General features: G+C 45.4%; 2 protein-coding genes across 32 annotated transcripts in view; one reads left to right on the forward strand and one right to left on the reverse strand.

Moving 5' to 3' along the window:
- The window catches only part of YARS1 (tyrosyl-tRNA synthetase 1), a 30,666-nt gene extending 13,596 nt beyond the window's left edge, over positions 1-17,070 (reverse strand). The window contains exons 1-5 of the mRNA XM_003356295.5: positions 16,931-17,070; positions 13,061-13,207; positions 12,484-12,659; positions 6,405-6,534; positions 2,456-2,536 (exon numbers count right to left, since the gene is read on the reverse strand). Coding sequence (XP_003356343.3) covers positions 2,456-2,536; positions 6,405-6,534; positions 12,484-12,659; positions 13,061-13,207; positions 16,931-16,987 — 591 coding nt within the window. The 5' untranslated portion in view covers positions 16,988-17,070. The remainder of the gene's footprint in view (positions 1-2,455; positions 2,537-6,404; positions 6,535-12,483; positions 12,660-13,060; positions 13,208-16,930) is intronic.
- Positions 17,071-17,347: 277 nt separating this feature from the next.
- S100PBP (S100P binding protein) overlaps positions 17,348-19,643 on the forward strand; it is a 41,009-nt gene continuing 38,713 nt past the window's right edge. For 8 of the 31 annotated variants that reach the window (XR_014807423.1, XR_014807422.1, XM_021095819.2 and 5 more), the window contains exon 1: positions 17,348-17,432. The gene's annotated coding sequence lies outside the window, so the exon portion shown is untranslated. Of the gene's footprint in view, positions 17,712-18,358; positions 18,509-19,643 lie in introns of all 31 variants that reach the window. The other 23 variants (XM_084963706.1, XM_084963721.1, XM_021095824.2 and 20 more) reach the window with 5 other exon arrangements.

The following is a 19,643-nucleotide window of genomic DNA, read 5'->3' on the forward strand; positions in this document are numbered from 1 at the left end:
CTGGGGAGTTCCCATCATGGCGCAGTGGCAACGAATCCGACTAGGAACCAGGAGGTTTCAGGTTCAATTCCTGGCCTCATTCAGTGGGCTGAGGATCCAGCGTTGCTGTGAGCGTGGTGTAGGTCGCATAAGCGGCTTGGATCTGGTTTTGCTATGGCTGTAGTATAGGCCGGCAGCAACAGCTCTGATTAGACCCCTAGCCTGGGAACTTCCATATGCCTCAGGTGTGGCCCTAAAAAAGACAAAAAGAAAAGAAAAGAAAAAGAACTGCAAACTTAGAATTTTACACCGAGTAAAAGCAAAAGAAAGATGTTCGCAGACAAAAGGAAGTCAAAAGAACTCATTACCAAGAGACCTGAATGGCAAACACAAAATACAAAGGGGTCTTTAGGCTGAAGTAAAATCATCCCAGGTAGATACACAGAGGCACAGGGAAGAATCGAGAGTATCAGAAAAGGTAAATGGGGGAGTTCCCACTGTGGCTCAGTGAAAACGAATCTAACTAGTATCCATGAGGACTCAGGTTCCATCCCTGGCCTTGCTTAGTGGGTTAAGGATCCGGTGTTGCCATGAGCTGCAGTGTAGGCTGCAGACGTGGCTCAGATCTAGCATTACATGGTTGTGGCATAGGTCAGTGGCTTCAGCTCTAATTTGACCCCTAGCCTGAGAACTTCCATTTGCCGCAGATGTAGCCCTAAAAAAAAAGAAGAAAAGAAAAGAAAAGGTAAATGGGGGTAAATATACGTGAAAATTGATCGCTTAAAAAACAGTTATAATCAGGTCTCTGGGATTTAAAATATATGTGAAAGTAAAATATATAACAATAGCACAAAGGGCAAAAGGGTTTTTGCTTTTTTTTAAAGGGTGTCAAATGTGAAAAACTTATGGTTTCCAAATGAGACAGGTTGTGGGGTGGGGGGCATGCACTGAGGGTTGGGGATGGATATGCCTTAAAATTTGTTTGTGGTGATTGCTATACACCTAGAAATGTAATAAAATTCTTAAATAATTTTTAAAAAGGGTGTTAAATGGGATAAAACTATTCTAGGTTCTTGCATTGTTGGGAAGTAGTAAAAATACCTAACAAACTGTAATAAATTATAAAGATAGATGTTTTAATCTCTGGGGCTGGGCTGGGCAAAACTTTTCAGTAAAGGGCCAGATAATTAACATTGTAGGCTCTGTAGGTCATATATGACCTCTATTGCATATATCTAATTTTTTTTTTCTTTTTTCATTTTATGGCCACAACTGTAGCATATGGAAGTTTCCAGACCAGGGTTGAATCAAGCTGCAGCTGAGGCCTATGCCATAGCCACGGCTATACTACATCTGAGCTGAATCTACAACCTACCCCTCAGCTTCCAGCAACACCAGATCCTTAACCCACTGAGCGAGGCCAGAGATTGAACCTGAATCCTCGTGGAGACTATATCAGTTCCTTAACCTGCTGAGTCACAATAGGAACTCCCTTTTTTTTTTTTTTTTTTTTTTTTTTCCCTTTGGCTGTGCCTTTGGCATTCAGAAATTCCTAGGCCAGGGACTGAACCTGTGTGCCACAGCAGTGACCTGAGCCTCATTAGTGACAATGCTGGATCCTTAACCAGCTAAGCCAACAGGGAACTCTAAGAAATACTTGAATAATAATTATAAAAAGAATATTTACATCGTAAACATTTTCCCATGTATTAAATCATCTGAAAATCACTTAAAAATATTATACAGGGAGTCTTCTGTTGTGGCCCAGGAGTAACAAACCAAACTAGTATCCATGAGGATGTGGGTTTGATCCTTGGCCTTGCTCAATAGGTTAAGGATCTGGTACTACTGCAAACTGTGGTGTAGGTCACAGACGTGACTCAGATCTGACATTGCTGTGGCTGTGGCACAGGCTGGCAGCTGCAGCTCAGATTCCACCCCTAGCCTGGGAACTTCCATATGCCTCACCTGCGGCCCTATTAAAAAAAGAAAAGAGCCTTTCCTTGGAAACTGAGCTGTTAGAAAAAAAGCAGGAGCTCCTACTGTGGCACAACAGGATTGGCAGTGTCTTGAGAGTGCTGGGACACAGGTTCGATGCCCAGCACAGTGGTTAAAGATCCAGCATTGCCACAGCTGCAGCTTAGGCTGTAACCATGGCTTGGATCTGATTCCTGGCCTGGGAGTTCCAAATGCTGAGAGGCAGCCAAAAAAGAAAAAGGAAAGAAGCAAATTCAACAGGCGTAGAGGCAGCTTCCAGGTGGCAGCAAGAGCACAGACTACTGAGTCACACAGATCTGAGTGCTAATTCCTGCTAGGTCACTAAGTGTGTGACATGGACAGTTCCTTACTCTCTACCGTCAGCTACCTCATCTGTAAAACAAGGAGAATAACAACTACAAGACGATTGCTGGGACTGAAACTTTTACGCATACCCCTGAGGCTCAAAAGAAAAAAAGGCAGGAAAGAGGACACTAACCTTCTCTGCAAAGGTGAAAATCTTTCTCTGATCAACGCCTCCAAATTGGGCATCCACTTTCAAATATTCTTCATCCAAGGCCTGTGGAGAGAAACACACGAGCATAAATTCCTACCATATTTCTTCTATATGGGTCTGAGAAATCGGAAACTTGAAAACCACTTGATTTCTACTAAAAGGTAGAACCTGAAAGCAAATAGGCAGCACTCAGCCAGCTTGTTGGCTTCAAGAGTTAGATACATATTTGCTGAGTGCCCACAGTGGATAGTATTCCACATGGATGTCATGGGGTAAAAAAATAAAGAGTCTTGGAGTTCCTCAGCAGTAGAGCCAGACTAGTATCCATGAGGACTTGGGTTCGATTCCCGGCCTCAATCAATGGGTTAAGGATCCGGTGTTGCTGTGAGCTGTGGTGCAGGTCACAGATGTGGCTTGGATCTAGCATTGCTGTGGCTGTGGTGTGGGCTGGCAGCTGTGGCTCTGATTCAACCCCTAGCCTGGGAACTTTCATATGCCATAGGTGCAGCCCTAAAAAAAAAAAAGAGAGAGAGAAGAGTCCCTACCCTCAGGATGCTCAAGATGCAGTAGGGAAAGGAGGGAAGAAGACATTCCACAGTTATGCCAAAGGTACCCAGCGAATAAGGCAGCCTGTGACAAGCATCAAATAACCGATATAAGAAGCAAGCGTGGAATTCCCGTCGTGGTGCAGCGAAAACGAATCTGACTAGGAACCCTGAGGTTGCAGGTTCAATCCCTGGCCTTGCTCAGTGGGTCCGGCGTTGCTGTGAGTTGTGGTGTAGGCCATCAGCAACAGCTCTGATTAGACCCCTAGTCTGGGAACCTTCATATGCTGCAGGTGTGGCCTAAAAAGACCAAAAAAAAAAAAAAAAAAAAAAAAAAAAGCAAGTGCTGTGAGAGCTTAGGGAAAAAGGCAAGACTCAACTAGTGAATGGTTACTATCACTTACTACTAAGCCCTACTGCCAGTCCTGTGGATACAGAGATGAGTCAGACCCAGATTCTGCCAAGAAGCCAATTACTTAGTTGAGGAGAGAGACACATAAACAGATACTTTCAATACAGCATGCCAAGGGTTAACTTACATGTTTATTTAAGGAACCTGCTAACATGAAGAAAGAAATGATTGCCTCTACCTGGTCGTAGAGGTGGCGGTGAAGGCTTCTTAGAATCAGACTGTGGGCTGAGCTTGGTTTTGAGGAATATGTAAATGTTTTTCTTTCTTTAAAAAAATTTTTTTCTTTCTTTCTTTTTTTAAGGGCTGCACCTGTGGCATATGGAAGTTCCTGGGGTAGAGGTCAAATGGGAGCTGCAGCTGTCGGCCCATGCCACAAATACGACAATGTGGGATCCGAGCTGCATCTGCGACATGCCACATCTTGCGGCAATGCTGGATCTTAACCCACAGAGTGAGGCCAGGGTTTGAACCCACATCCACAAGGATACTAGTCGGGTTCTTAACCTGCTGAGCCACAATAGGAACTCCTATAGATGTCTTTCACCATGTACAGGAAACAATGTGAGAAGGCATAGAGGTGTGAAGTGTTCAGGGAAATTATGAGTGATTTAGTCTGTAAAAGCATAAAACCCAAGGGATGTGGGAAGTGGTGAATGACGAGGTTAGAAAAGTTGGTGAGGACCCTGAGTGTCATGTGAGGGTGCCTAGCATCATCCTGGCCAGCAGATAATTTTAAGAAGAAACATGAGTCATGCACTGTAGAAAAGTCACACCAGTATGACGGCAGAGTGTGGAGTGTTGGCCCGTGGGCTGGAGACAAACAAAACAGCTAGAAGGTTGCTGTGAGAGTCCAGATGAGAAGTAACAATGAACCAAGTTGGTGGGGATGTAGAGCAAGAATGAATTTAGGAGTTCCCGTCATGGCTCAGTGCTTAACGAATCCGACTAGGAACCATGAGGTTGCAGGTTTGATCCTTGGCCTCGCTCAGTGGGTTAAGCTGTGGCTGTGGTGTAGGCTGGCAGCTGTAGCTCCGATTAGACCCCTAGCCTGGGAACCTCCATATGCCTCGAGTGCAGCCCTAAAAAAAGGACAAAAGACAAAAAAAAAAAAAAAAAAAAAAAAGAATTTAAGAGATTTTTAAGAAGCTAAATTGATAAAATTTAGTGTCCAATTGGATGGTGGGGTGGGGGGAAGAGGAAGAGAGAAAGAGAAAGGTGAGCAAGCACTTAGAATCTAGAATGGCATTGTCCAACAGAACTTTCTGTGAGGATGGAAACGTTCAGTTTCTGTGCCATCCAACAGGTTAGCCACCAGCCACACATGGCTTGTGAGCAGCCTGAAAAAAAACCAATGTGACTGAAGAACTAAAAATTTAGTTGTTACCTTTAATAGCCACGTATGACTATGGCTAGAGGCTACCAGAGTAAAAGTGCAGATATGGAGTGTCTGACTAAGGAAAGACTCGATTTTCCTTCTTCAAGTTTTTAAAAAATGTATTTACTTATTGGCTACACCTGTGGCATATGAAGTTCCTGGGCCAGGGACTGAACCCATGCCACAGCAGTGACTTGAGCCATAGCAGTGACAATGCCAGATCCCTAACCAGTTGTGCCACATGGGAATTCCTCATTTATCTTTTTTTAATTAAAAAAATTTTTTTAATTGAAGCATAGTTGATGTACAATGATATTAGTTTCTGGCACATAGCAAAGGGATTCAGTTTTATATGTATACAAATACGTTACATAACATAACATAAATATAACATATACTATATAATTATACAGTATTATAAACATTATATAAAATATATATTTTTTAGAGTCTTTTTTTTTTTTTTTTGTCTTTTTGTCTTGTTGTTGTTGTTGCTATTTCTTGGGCCGCTCCCGCGGCATATGGAGATTCCCAGGCTAGGGGTTGAATCGGAGCTGTAGCCACCGGCCTACGCCAGAGCCACAGCAACTCGGGATCCGAGCCGCCGCGTCTGCAACCTACACCACAGCTCACGGCAACGCCGGATCGTTAACCCACTGAGCAAGGGCAGGGACCGAACCCGCAACCTCATGGTTCCTAGTCGGATTCGTTAACCACTGTGCCACGACAGGAACTCCTAGAGTCTTTTTCATTATGGCTTATTATAAGATATTGAGGGAGTTCCTGCCCTGGCTCAGTGGAAACATATCTGACTAGCATCCATGAGGATGCAGGTTTGATCCCTGGCCTTGCTCAGTGGGTTAAGGATCCGGCGTTGCTGTGAGCTGTGGTGTGGGTCTCAGAGCGTTGCTATATGGTTGTGGCATAGGCCAGTGGCTACGGTTCCAAGATTTGACCCGTAGCCTGGGAACCTCTATATGCTGTGGGTATGGCCTCAAAGCCAAAAAAACAAAAAACAAAAAACAAAAAAACATATATTGAACATACAGGTGCTTGTGCTATACGGTAGGACCTTGTTGTTTATTTTATGTGTAGTAGTTTGCATGACCTGATTTTATCATATCAAACAGTAGAGAAACATACAAAGGAAAAGCGAAGTCTAATGACTTTTATCCCACCTTTCAGAGCTAATAACCAGCAATAGCTTGGTTTGACTCTTCCCATGCTTTCTCCATGTTCATACAAACACACACACACATGAAATATGTTTATTTTGCTTAATTGGAAAAAGGATCATGCCTAAAATTCACTCCTTACTCTTCAATTAAAGGATCATTATTACCATAAAGAAGACCTGTGAGGTGAGCAGTGTTTTAAAGGACAGATGTGTAGGGAAGACTTAGAGTTGAAGAAGTCAAAAGAGTGTTCCAGGAAGTTGGAGGGAGGGACCAAGGGAAATGAAGGCAGGAAGGAAGGCCTACAGCTCGGTGAAGGCGCAGTCGGTACCCGGGTCTAACTGGGGCTAAGAGAGAGCTTTGTGACCAGTCGTTCCAGAGCAGCAAAGATGCCGCTTCCGGGCGACGCCATCCCCCCACATACCTGCAGCCCTGGGTACAGCAGGCCGCTCAGCAGGGGGTGCTCCACCTGCTTGACCACCTCCGCTCCAGCCTTCTTGGCGTCGTGCTGAGTGACCACGGAGGAGAGGCGATACACATCTAGCGTGTACTCTCTGAGGAGGAAGCAAGAGGGGACAGCAGTGAGACTGTGCCCAGGCCTCAGCTGAATCCGAAAGCACAGTATTACGCCACTCTTTCAATCTTAAGATGTTTAGAACACTGCCTGGTAGTTTCTAAAATGTGAGCAGTCCACGCTCTCTTTTAAAATACTGCTTTATTTTTACGTTTTTCCTTTTTTTTTTTTTCCTTTCTTTTTCAGCATATGGAAGTTCTCAGGCCAGAGACTGACTCTGAGCCAGAGCTGTGATCTACACCACAGCTGTACCAATACTGGATCCTTAATCCACTGTGCCAGGAGGAAGATCGAACTGGTGCCTCCACAGTGACAAGCTGGATCATTAACCCACTGCGCCACAGCAGGAATGCCTTTTTTTTTTGGTTGTGTCTGTGGCATGCAGAAACTTCCAGGCCAGGGATCAAATCCAAGCCACAGCGGTGACCCAAGCCACCACAGTGACAATGCCAGATCCTTAAATGCTAGGTCACCAGGGAACTTCCTTCACTTATCTCTTGAAATACAGCTTCTCTGCCATTCCCCTCCATTCTCTTCTCTGGAATGTCTATTAAATAAAACAAAAGAATTTCTCGAACTGTCTTCCATGTCTTTTTTTTTCTTATAACTTTAAACACATGTAAGGAATAATGAACAATATTAAAATAGACTATCTATCATTCAGTTTAAGTAAAGGGACGTAGGAGTTCCCTGGTGGCCTAGTAGTTAAGGACTTAGCATTGTCACTGCTATGGCTTGGGTTTGATTCCTGGCCCAGCTCTCCAGAGTAACCATTAGCCTAAACTTTTGTGCTTCTTTCCCTCCCACCCCGCCACCTCCCAGGGCCACACCTGTGGCACATGGAAGTTCCCAGGCTTGGGGTCGAAGTAGAGCTGCAGGTGCTGGCCTACACCACAGTAACCCCAGATTGGAGCTGCATCTGGGGCCTATGCCTCAGCTTGTGGCAACACAAGATCCCGCTGAGCCACAACAGGAACTCTTCCACTCTTCCTTTTTTCTTTTTTTTTTTTTTTTTTTTTTTTTTGTCTTTTTGTCTTTTTGTCTTGTTGTTGTTGTTGCTATTTCTTGGGCCGCTCCCTCGGCATATGGAGGTTCCCAGGCTAGGGGTTGAATCGGAGCTGTAGCCACCAGCCTACGCCAGAGCCACAGCAACGCGGGATCCGAGCCGCCGCGTCTGCAACCTACACCACAGCTCACGGCAATGCCGGATCGTTAACCCACTGAGCAAGGGCAGGGACCGAACCCGCAACCTCATGGTTCCTAGTCGGATTCGTTAACCACTGCGCCACGACGGGAACTCCCCACTCTTCCTTTTTTATACTGTTTTTATACTGTTTTTTATACTGTTTGAATCCCTAAAAACTGTGCTGTAAATATTCTTATGTGTATCCTGGTATACATGTGCAAGTTCCTTTTTATATGCTTAGAATTTCTGGATCATAGAGGATTTGCATCTTCAACTTCAGCTCAAGATAATATCAAAATACTTTCCAAAGTGGCTTTTTATCAATTTTATTACTTACTACTGTCATTATTTTAAATTTTGCCAATTTGGTAAGTATGAACAGTTTCTCACTATAGTTTTAACCTATATTTAAGGGAAGTTAAGCATTTTCCCATAAATGTACTGGCTATTTGGTTTCTTCTGTGAAATGCCTACTTAAATTTTTCCGATTGGACTGACTCATTTTTTGACATTGATTTTGTAGTTTTTGACATACATAATACTGGACGTTACTCCTTTGCCAGTTATATTATGTCATAAATATCTTCTCCCAGTTAGTGGCTTGTCTTTTCACTTTGCTCTCAATGTACTACTGAAGGTCTTAATTTTAATGAAGTTGAATCCATCCATCTTTTCCTGTGATTATCTACCTATCTATCTATTTATTGCTTGCCTCACCTGTGGCATACAGAAGTTCCTGAGCTATGGGCTGAATTGTAGCTGCAGCTGCAGGGCTGCACCACAACTAAAGCAACATGGATTTGAGCTGTATCTGTGACCTACGCCTCAGCTTATGGCAATGCCCTATCCTTAATCCACTGAGCAAGGCCAGGGATTGAACCTGCACCCTCATGGATACCGTGGTTGGGTTCTTTAATCCACAGAGCCACAATGGGAACTCCTTTTCCTATGATTTGTGATTTTGGTGTGTCTTATTTAATTTTCCCTGACCTGTGATGATAAAAGTCTTTTTTTTTTTTTCCCTTGAGGCCACACTTGTTGTGTATGGAAGTTCCCAGGCCACTGCTGTCCTCAGCAGTGACAAGGCCAGATCCTTAACCCACTGAGCCACAAGAGAGTCCAAGATAATCTTACATATTGCCTTTTAAATGGTTTTTTTTTTTTTTTTTTTTTTTTGCTTTTTAGGACTGCACCCATGGCATAGAGAAGTTCCCATGCTAAGGGGTCAAATTGGAGCTACAGCTGCTGGCCTACACCACAGTCACAGCAATGCCAGATCTGAGCCGCATCTGCGACCTACACCACAGCTCATGGCAATGCCAGATCCCCGACCCACTGAGTGACGCCAAGGATTGAACTGCGTCCTAACGGATACTAGTCGGATTTGTTTCCACTGAGCCACAATGGGAATTTCCTTAAATGTTTTATAGTTTGGCCTTTACAATTAAATCTTAAATCCACTTGGAATGAAGGAATCATTTTTTTCCCTATATGGATAACCAACTGTCTCTGTACAACCATTTTTTCTTAAAAGTATTTCTGCTTTGCTGACTTGTAGTGTCAGCTCTGTCACATACCTAGTTCTCATATTTGTGAGGATCTATTTCTGAACTCTCTATTCTGTCCCAGAGGTTAAGCCTCTAACCCCATGTTATATAAAGGACAAAGGGCTTGGAATCCAGAACACAGAAGGTATTCCTAAAAAAATTTTAAAAATGGGTCAAAACACCTGCATAGATATTTGAATGACAGAAAAGGAAACACGAGTGGACAACAGAAACATGAAAATAAACTTTTTAAATAAATATTTTCAGATATTTTACCTTAACACTTGAGTGGTAGTTTGGGTGCGTCAGATTTTTTTGGTTGGAAATTTCTTTCTAAAGGCTTTGCTTTATCCCCTTTTAGCTTGCAAAGTTCCTTTGGAGAAATGCAAAACCATTCTGATTCCTGACATTTTGTATGTGACTTCTTTTGTCCCTGTGTAAGTTTATATAGTACTTGTGCTTTAAAATTTCAAGATAATGCACTTTAGTATGAGTTTATTATTTACATTTATTGTATTAGGCCCTCAGTTGGCCCCTTCAATCTGGAAACTCATGCAGAGATGTCCTTTAATTGTCCTTAAGTTAGTATTTCATTAATGATTTCCTTCCTTCTGACTCTTGGTTTTCTTTTCTGGTACACTTATTTTTCAAATATTGGACTTTCTGGCCTAGAACTCCACTTTCATTTTTCCCTTTTTCTTTTTATTGCGGTCAGTGAGGCCACGAAAACCGAAGTTCAAGCACGTACAATTCAATGAGCTTCCAACATGTAGTCTTCGGTGTTCCTCTTGTCACATTTTACAGATTCTAATACACATTTTTCTTTCCTTTTTATGGCTGTACCTGTGGCACATGGAAGTTCCCAGGCTAGGGGTCCAATTGGAGCTCAGCTGTGACCTATGCTACAGCCACAGCAATGCCAGACCTTAACCTACTGAGCGAGGCCAGGGATCGAAGCTGCATCCTCACAGACACAACGTCTGGTCTTTAACCCAATGAGCCACAATGGGAACTCCTCTAAGTCACATCTTTTAAAAACATAGCATTTCTGAGATCTAGATGACTCTTTTATCGCCAGGGATCAAACCTGTGCCACGGCAGCGACAATGCCAAAACCTTAACTTGCTGAGTTCCCATGGACCTCCAATTTTAGATTAATTAAAACACAAATCTCTGTATTCCCACTTTCACTTGGCTTCTGGCCACTGAATATTTTTGACTAATTTGTGTTTTGTTTTTTGTTTTGTCTTTTTAGGCCTGTACCTGCAGCATATGGAAGTTCCCAGGCTAAGGGTCGAATTGGAGCTGTAGCTGCCGGCCTATGCCACAGCCACAGCAACACTGCCCATTGACAATACATCTGGTCACCCAAGAGCTCTAAGGGAGATGTACAATGGGATTAATGTTGTTTACATGCATGCTAAGACAACATCCATTCCGCACCCCACGTATCAAAGAGTAATTTCGATTTTCAAGTCTCATTATTCTAGAAATGTGTTCCGTAAGGCTATAGCTGCCACAGGCAGTTACTCCTCTGATGGATCTGGAAAAAATAAATTGAAAATCTTCTAGAAAGGATTCATCATTCTAGACGCCATCAAAAACATTCCTGATTCATGGGAAGGGGTCAAAATGCCAACATTAACAGGCATTTGGAAGAAGCTGATTCCAACCCTCACAGATGAAATTGAGAGGTTCAAAACTTTAGTGTAGGAAGTAACTGCAGACGTGGTGGAAACAGCACGAGAACTAGAATTAGAAGTGGAGCCTGAATTGCTGCAATCTCATGCTAAAACCTAAATGGATGAGGAATTGCGTCTTACGGATGAGCAGAGAAAATGGTTTCTTGAGATGGAAACAACTCCTGATGAAGATGCTGTGAAGACTGTTGAAATGACAGCAAAGGATTTACAATGGTACATCAACTTAGCTGGTAAAGCAGTGGCAGGGTAAGAGGATTGACTCTAATTTCGAAAACAGTTCTACTGTGGGTAAAATGCTATCAAAAAGCACTGCCAAGCTACAGAGAAATCATTCGATTCAATTGATGTGGCAAACTTTATGGCCGTCCTATTTTAAGAAACTGCCAGAGCCACCTCAGTTCTCAGCAACCACCACCCTGATCAGTCAGCGGCCATCAACATCAAGGCAAGACCTTCCATGAGCAAAAAGATTATGATTCACTAAAGGCTCAGATGATGGTTAGCACTTATTTGTCTTTTTGCCATTTTCTTGGGCCGCGCCTGCGGCACATGGAAGTTCCAAGGCTAGGGATCAAATCGGAGCTGCAGCCACCAGCCTACACCAGAGCCACAGCAACGTGGGATCTGAGCCGCATCTGCAACCCACACTACAGCTCACGGCAACACCGGATCCTTAACCCACTGAGCAAGGCCAGGGATGGAACCCACAACCTCATCATTCCTAGTCGGATTCGTTAACCACTGAGCCACGACAGGAACTCCTGGTTAGCACTTTTTAACAACAAAGCGTTTTTTGTTTTTCGTTTTTTTTTTTTTTTTTGGTTGCACCCATGGCATATGGATGTTCCCAGGCCAGGGATCAAATCTAAGTCACAGTCGTGGCAACGCTGGATCCTTAACCTACTACACCAGACTCTCGACTGAGCCTGCAACTCAGTAGCAACCTGAGCCACTTTAGAGACAGTGGTGGACCTGCTGCATCACAGAGGAACTCTACCAACAGCAAGGTTACTTTTATTTATTTATTCTTTATTTTTTTGTCTTTTCTAGGACCGCTCCCGAGGCATATGGAGATTCCCAGGCTAGAGGTTGAATCGGAGCTATAGCCACTGGCATATGCCAGAACCACAGCAACATAGGATCCTTAACCCACTAAGCAAGGCCAGGGACTGAACCCGCAACCTCATGGTTCCTAGTCGGATTCGTTAACCACTGCGCCACGACGGGAACTCCTCTTTCACATTTCTTTTATCCTTATTTGTTGAAGCTGGAAGGAGAAAGGGAGGCTGTGGTTCACCACTCTCCCACACTGTGAGGTTTGCAAGGCCAAGGACTTTGTTATGGTTACTTATATTTCCAGCAAACAGTATGGTTCTTAACAGCTAGAGTCCAACAGCTTCTTATCCAAATTTAAAAAGTGCATAGACTTCCCAGATCTGTAATTAGCTAGAAGCGTCAGAGCCAAAAAGGAGGGGGGATGATCAAGTACTTACTTGCTGAGCTGGTAATCAGTGCCTTTGATGAACTTGAGCTTCTCCAAGGGCACCCCAATGCTCTCTAGCATCGCCTTGATCACATTCTCATAGTAGCTGGTTCGGAGTTCTAGAAGTTCCCATGGGGCTTTCATGTTATCCAGGTATGCGTGAAGATCCGCAAATAGAATTGTTACCTGGACATCAGAGATAAGGGGCCACCAAAACGTGAATGTGTTGAAGCACTTCCAAATGAGCGGGAGAGGACTGGTTAAGTCACTCTTCTGGCCATTCCCCAAGGGCAACTGCTTGGATTATAACTTTAGTTCTTTTTTTTTTGTCTTTTTGCCATTTCTTGGGCTGCTCCCGCGGCATATGGAGGTTCCCAGGCTAGGGGTCTAATCAGATCTGTAGCTGCCAGCCTACACCAGAGCCACAGCAACTCGGGATCCGAGCCACGTCTGCGGCCTACACCACAGCTCACGGCAATGCCGGATCGTTAACCCACTGAGCAAGGGCAGGGATCGAACCCGAAACCTCATGGTTCCTAGTCGGATTCATTAACCACGATGGGAACTCCTATAATGTTAGTTCTTACCTCACATCCTGCTTTTAGGAAGTCCGCGATTTTGGACATAGGCACGAAGTAAGCCACATGGGGCTTGCCTGTGGTTGCCGTCCCCCAGTAAACTTTAAGTTCCCGCTCCTTTAGGATCTCCTTCAGCTTTTCTTCCCCAAGAACCTCCTGTTGGCAGAAGCAGAGGAGCTGGTTTAATGCTGGTGCCCCACCCTGCTCATCCTTTACTCTGTGACAAGAAAAACAAAGGTGTGTGTCTCGGAGGGTCCAGGCTCTGAGCCAGCAGGGAGGTCCAGCCAGGTTCTCCGTGTTGGGAGACAGCCAACCTCAGCCAGTGCTGTTGCTAGTACCACTCCAGTGGAATGACACTGACGTTACGGGAATACAGCATGTCCCTGACTGGACCTTCCCCAACTCACATTCTTTCCTTTCACAGCCAATTTCTTTTATTTATTTATTTATTTATTTATTTATTTATTTATTTTTAGGGCTGCACCCATGGCATATGGAGTTTCCCAGACAAGGAGTCCAATCAGCTACTGCTGTCAGCCTACACCACAGCCGCAGGAACGCTGGATCCGAGTCACGTCTGCAACCTACTCCACAGCTCACGGGAACGCTGGATCCTTAACTCACTGAAAGAGGCCTGGGATCAAACCCGCCACCTCACAGTTCCTAGTTGGTTTCGTTTCCGCTATGCCACAATAGGAACTCCCACAGCCAAGTTCTTGAAAGGTGTCTCTTCTGTTCTCCATTCCTCAACTCCCATTCTAGTTTGAATTCCATACAGCAGCACACCATTGGAAATATTCTTGCTAAGATCACAGATAGCCTCCCGGTTGCTAAATTCAGTGAATATTTTTTTTTTCTTTTTCCACCACACCTGTGGCATATGGAAGTTCCCAGGCCAGAGATTGAATCAGAGCCGCATCTTTGACCTCTGCCACAGCTGCGGCAATGCTGGATCCTTAACCCGCTACACCAGGCTGGGGACTGAACTGGCAACGCCACAGAGACAAGCCAGATCATTAACCCACCACACCACAGCAGGAACTCCAGGGACTACTTTTTAGTGCTCACTCCCCCCAAAACAATCTCCTCTTTTGGCTCCTCTATTTTACTCTCTTAGTTTTCCTATTTCTCTGACTGCTGGGGCTCAGATTTCTTTGCAACTATTCTTCCTAGTCACGAGACACGAGCAATCCTTAGGGCCCTCTCTCTTTTCTTCCTACTCTCTTCTCCCTGACCTTCTTCAGTTGCTTCAATCACTCCTTATGAACTAGTTAACTACCAAATCTCCTGCTCACACCTATACAGAACATACTCTTGTTATCAAAACAATTAACTCAACTCAAGTGCATCCTATTTGAAATTGGACTCATGCTTTCACCTTCCTGCCTCACTCCCTAACCATGTTCTTCACCTATAGTTTCACCCCTAGTGCAGTAAATGGGGTAACACCATTCACTGAACTGCATAAGTTACTCTCAAATAGCTCTGAAGTCCTCCTACTTCTCTCTGCCTCTATGCCACCAACCTAGACTTGGTCACCATCACATCACATCAAGACCAGTGTAACAGCCTCTTAACAGGTCTCTCATATCTACTTTGGTTCTCTCCAATCCATATCCCTAAAGGAAGCTGGAGAGGTCTTTAAAATGGCAAATCTGGTGAACTCATTTACCTATTTGAAAGCTTTAATAATTTCCTTTTGCCCCAAGACAATATTGGAAAAATCCTAAAGCTGTATGCTACTGATAAGAGAGATTTTAGTGTTTCCTAAAGTAGTGGTTTGAATCATCTTATCAGCAGGGCTTGTTAAAATTCAATTTGGGTTCCAAGCCAGCTGGAGGCTGATCCTGCATCCTCTGAGCCCCTGGCTATTTGGACACTTGGAAAATTTTCACTACTCAAGGAAAGGTTGTTATCACTTACCCTTTAAAACCTAAGTCATCACCATTAGCTTTGTGTGTCATTTGTCCCCAACCTCTATTTTATGGAGAGAGGCTAAGAAAGGATATGGCTAAGGGGAAACATGCAAAACATCCCTCTGGTTAAGATCAAGTTATGAGTGAAAAGAACCCAAATGTCTATCAATGGACAAATGAAGAAACAAAATGTGGTATATCCATACAATGGAATATTATTCAGCCATAAAAGGAATAGAGTTCTGATAAATGCGAAAACATGGATCAAACTTGAAAACATTATTCTAACGCAAAAAACCAGATGCAAAAGCCCATATACTATGATTCCATTTCTATGAAAGGTCCAGAATAGGCAAATTAGAGACAGAAAGATTAGTGTTTCCCTAGGGTTGGGGCAGGGGAGGAATGAGCAGTGATTGCTAATGGGTACAGGTTACTTTTGATGATGAAAATGTTCTGGAATGAAATAATGGTGATAATTGCACAACCCTGTGACATCAAATTTCACAGAGCTGCACACTGTAAAAAGGGGTGGATTTTATGGCATGTGAATTCCATCTATTAAAAAGAAAGAAAAACAAGCTGTGGCCAACCAATGTATCACTGCTCTTAGAATACACCCCGATTTTATTTTATTTTTTTCTTTTGCTGCACCTGAGGCATGTGGAAGTTCCCATGCCAGGGATCGAACCTGCACAACAGCAGCAGCCTGAGAAGCTGCAGTGACAAAGCAGATCCTTAAACCACTGTGCCACAAGGGAACTCCAATGCCCCAATTTTATTTTATGTCTTTTTAGGGCTGCAGCCACGGCATATGGAGGTTCCCAGGTTAGAGGTCCAATCGGAGCTGTACCTGCCGGCCTACGCCACAGCTCATGGCAATGCCAGATCCTTAACCCACTGAGCTAGGCCAGGGATCGAACCTGCGTCCTCATGGCTGATAGTCGGGTTCGTTAACCACTGAGCCACCATGAGAACTCTCAATACCTCAATTTTAAACACAGCCTTCAAAGCCCTCATAACCTGGTCCCTGCCTACTCCTCCTAAACAAACAAGTCTAAACAAACAAGTAAAATATATAGTTATGTCAGGCGGTGATAAATTCTAAAGGGGAAATAACAACAGAAAAAGGTAGAGCAAGAGATGAAGCAGTTCTGGTGGCAGGGGGGTTGTTATTTAAATAAAGCAGTCTGGAAAGGCCTTCTGGACAATGTGACAATAGAAGCCTGAAAAAGTCAAGGGAATGAGCAATGTAAATATTTACTAAGTGCTTGATCCGCATTTTGCTCCCTTTACTCCAGCCAAGTTAGCCTTCTTTCTGAACCAGTGTTCTCTCTCCCCTCTGCTTCCCGACCTGGGTTCCTTCCACCTGACAAGTTCTTCCCCTCATTATTCTGGTTAACATCTACTCCTGAAGGAAACAGCCGGAACAAATGTGGAGTGAAGAGGTGATCTGCATCGTTTAGAGCGCAGTTTAGAGATCACTTCCTCAGCCTTCCCTGACACTCCCCAGCCCTCCCTCATAATTTCTTTTCAAGAAAGATCTCTGCATAAAGTACCTTCCACTGCTTGTTTCAACCGCAATTAAATGTCTGGATTATGGGTCATTTTCAACATCTGGTTTCCTCCGGATATGCTCTGGGAGGGCAGGGCCCTGATGTATCCACAGCTCCTAGCACCGCGCCTGGCACATAATAAAGTGGGTTGGGTGGGAGCCCTGGATTCAAAGCCTGGCTCAACACAAGTAACTGCACGCATGAGGTGAGCTCAACCGTGATTTCTGTGGTACCTACGTAACGGCTGCTAGACTGACTGACTGACGGAAGGGCAGTGAAGACTGCAGCTTCTCTCAAGGCAGCGGAGTGCTCGGCCCCACAGCCTTAGAACCCTGAAGCCCTGCTCAAGATCACAGGACTTCCGGCCCCCTGTCCGCATCCGCGCACTTCCAACCCCGAGGCTCGACCTGTAGGTTCCGGGTGATAAGGTGCAGCTTCTCTTCAGGGCTCAGAGCGTCTCCCATGGTTTTGTCGATCCCGTCTCCGGCGTTCCGCCCGACACCCGTGCGCCTTCGGTGGCTACCGCCACCGCGTGCAGGGAACTGTCACGCGGGTCCAGTTAGGTTGCATCAGCTGAGCTCGTCGCTCGGCTTGCTCGGTCTGGACCCTTCTCCTGCTAGTGGCCAGGAGAGAGTCAGGAGCAGTGGAAAGTCGAACGAGTCGATGAGACGAAAAGGGGTGGAGCAAATAGGCGGGGTAGGCAGTGCAGGGGCGGGGTTGCGACGCCTGCGCCGGGCCCAACCCTCTGGTAGGCGGGGCGGTTTCCTGCCAATCACTAACCGTTTGCCCTCCCCCTGGCGTTGGACCGGCTGCCTCGGGGTGGGGGAGGTCGGGGAGGGGGCGATAAAATGGCGCAGGGGGCGGAGTGAGGCGCAGTCGTTCGTCTAGGTTTCGGCCCGGCTTCCGGAGGTGAACAGCCGGAGGGAGGAGGGGGTCGGCGTTCCTTGGCTGGGCGGGGGATGGGGGCGCCTGTTGCTTCTCCAGAGGGCCGCGCACACCGTCCGCCCCTCTGAGGGGTTGAGAGGCCCTTGCCCAGCTGGGAAAGGGCTTATTATCATTTCTGAGGTGATGGCGGCGGGAGGGGGATAGTGTCTCTGCCTCCCCACCTCCTTGTCGGTGGGCGATAGATGCCCCTCACTCTGCCGAGGCAAAGGGAGGCTGTCTGGTTACCCGAGAGCGCGGAGCGAGGTCCGTTCTCTCTACCCAGTGGGGGTGGGGTGGTGGAGGTGAGGGGGGAGGGTTGCCTCTGCCCCCTACACTGCGGCGCGGGTTGGGGGGGGGTGACTATTTTTCCGGCCGCGCCTTGCGGGCTGGGGAGGGGAAGGCAGACCCGCCCCAGGGGAGAGCCAGCCCCGGGTCCAGCGGACGTCAGGGTGGGCAGCCGTCTGCAGGGTGAGGGTGCATCGTTACCAGCTGGGGGGGCCGCTTTTGCCCCTGCTGGGGGAGGGGTGGGGTGCCAGCCCAGCGCTTCTCCCGCCTTCCGCGGGGAGGCGGGAATTCTTGGTCTTTAGGGAGGAGGGAAGTGCGAAGGCCCTGCCCCGAGGGCGATGCCTATAGCACTTACAAGGGAGAGCTGGGGGAGGTAGAACCGCATCCTACGAAGGGTGGACTGCGGCCCCCTTCCTCCAAGCTCTCGAGCACTGGAGGCGCCACCAGTTCCTTCCTGGGCGGGATGGCAGGCATTTGGCACCTCAGGGTGGGCCCTGGAGAGGAAGTGATTCAATTGCCCACCTGCTACCCCAACCTGATCTCCAGTTTCCTGTGGATTTGTTAGAGGCTTCAAGCTTTAACAAACCTGTCTTAAATCATTTCAAAAACATTTTCTTGTTAAAAAGAAACCTGTTGCTGCAGCTGAGTGGTATTTGGTCTCTAAGCCCACGTGGGAGGAAAGTTCTGGCATCTTTATCTAAGTGAAGCCTTACCTAAAACAGATTTCCAGCCCTGGGTTGCTTTTCTGTCCTGCATTGTTTACAGTTATCTCAAAGGTAGTTGCAAAATTCTGACAGATAATTTCAGTTTACTTTGATTCAGTTTAAATGTTAATGCCCGTTTTATATAGTGATAAGCCTAGTGAGTGCCATTAGTGCTGTCTGTCTCACATGTATTGCATTTAGGAAAAGTTGGAAATCATAGGTCCAGCCTTTGATTGAGGAAGTTTGGTCTCTTGGAAACAGTCCTTGCCCTTGGCCATACCTGTCAGATACAAGTTGGTAATGGTCTTGGTTTTAGAGCCTTGAAAGAGGGTATGGGGTTGCATCTGTTGTTGCAGTTTCAGTGACCTGAGTAAAATGAGGCTTTGTGCTTTCAGGCAGTAAGTTTTCTTGGGTACAATAAAAATAGAAAGGGAACCAGTTTCTGAGGTTGCAACCAGGAGGTTAGAGAACAGAGCGAGGGGGTGGTAAACTGAAGTGAAGAAGTGGGTGGACAGGTGAGAGAGACTTGGAAGGACAGAATAGGGTCAAAGGAGGATGGGGAGCAGAGGAATTAAGAGACTTGAGAGATGGGAAAAATATTTTTCCCTTAAAAATCAGGAGATCTCATATTTTAGATCACTGCAAAGCAAATGCCAAGGAAGTCAGATGATGGTAGAATGGCAGATAGAGAAGTGCTCATGTTGTCTTGTGGAACTTCACTTTGGAACTTCAGTTTTATCTGAGATTTTATTTTCCTCCCTTCAAATTTACTAAATTCAGCTTTCATAAACATCCCCTCATTTGATCCTCGTGATAGATAATCTGTGTTTGATGTTAACAGCCCCTATTTCACAGATGGGTATTCTCATCCATATTGAAGTTCAGAGACCTCAAGTGAATGACAGAGGTCTCTAAGTTTTAGTCCACTGCCTCTATGTAAGATACTTAAGTGGCCATTAATTTGCAGAATTTGCCTGATATTTCAGATGTCTCTACAGCCTCATTTTTAATCAATTTATTGTGACAATGTGGTTGGTAGTATGCTGGGTTAAATTAGAAGGGATTAGAGCATATTGGATAATTTCTTAACAAGCCAGGACCAGGGGAAGTTTCCCATCAGCTTAATGCTCTTTTCCTACCATTCCTAAGCTTCTTTTAAGGCTGACTCTTAAGGGAAGCGATGATGGTGGGGTGAAATAATAACTAT

The sequence above is a fragment of the Sus scrofa genome, chromosome 6, assembly GCF_054392235.1.
Source record: "Sus scrofa isolate SSC_HxYL_T2T_F1_AM1 chromosome 6, Sscrofa_HxYL_maternal_Yorkshire_Landrace_v2.0, whole genome shotgun sequence".
Taxonomy (NCBI): Eukaryota; Metazoa; Chordata; class Mammalia; order Artiodactyla; family Suidae; genus Sus; species Sus scrofa.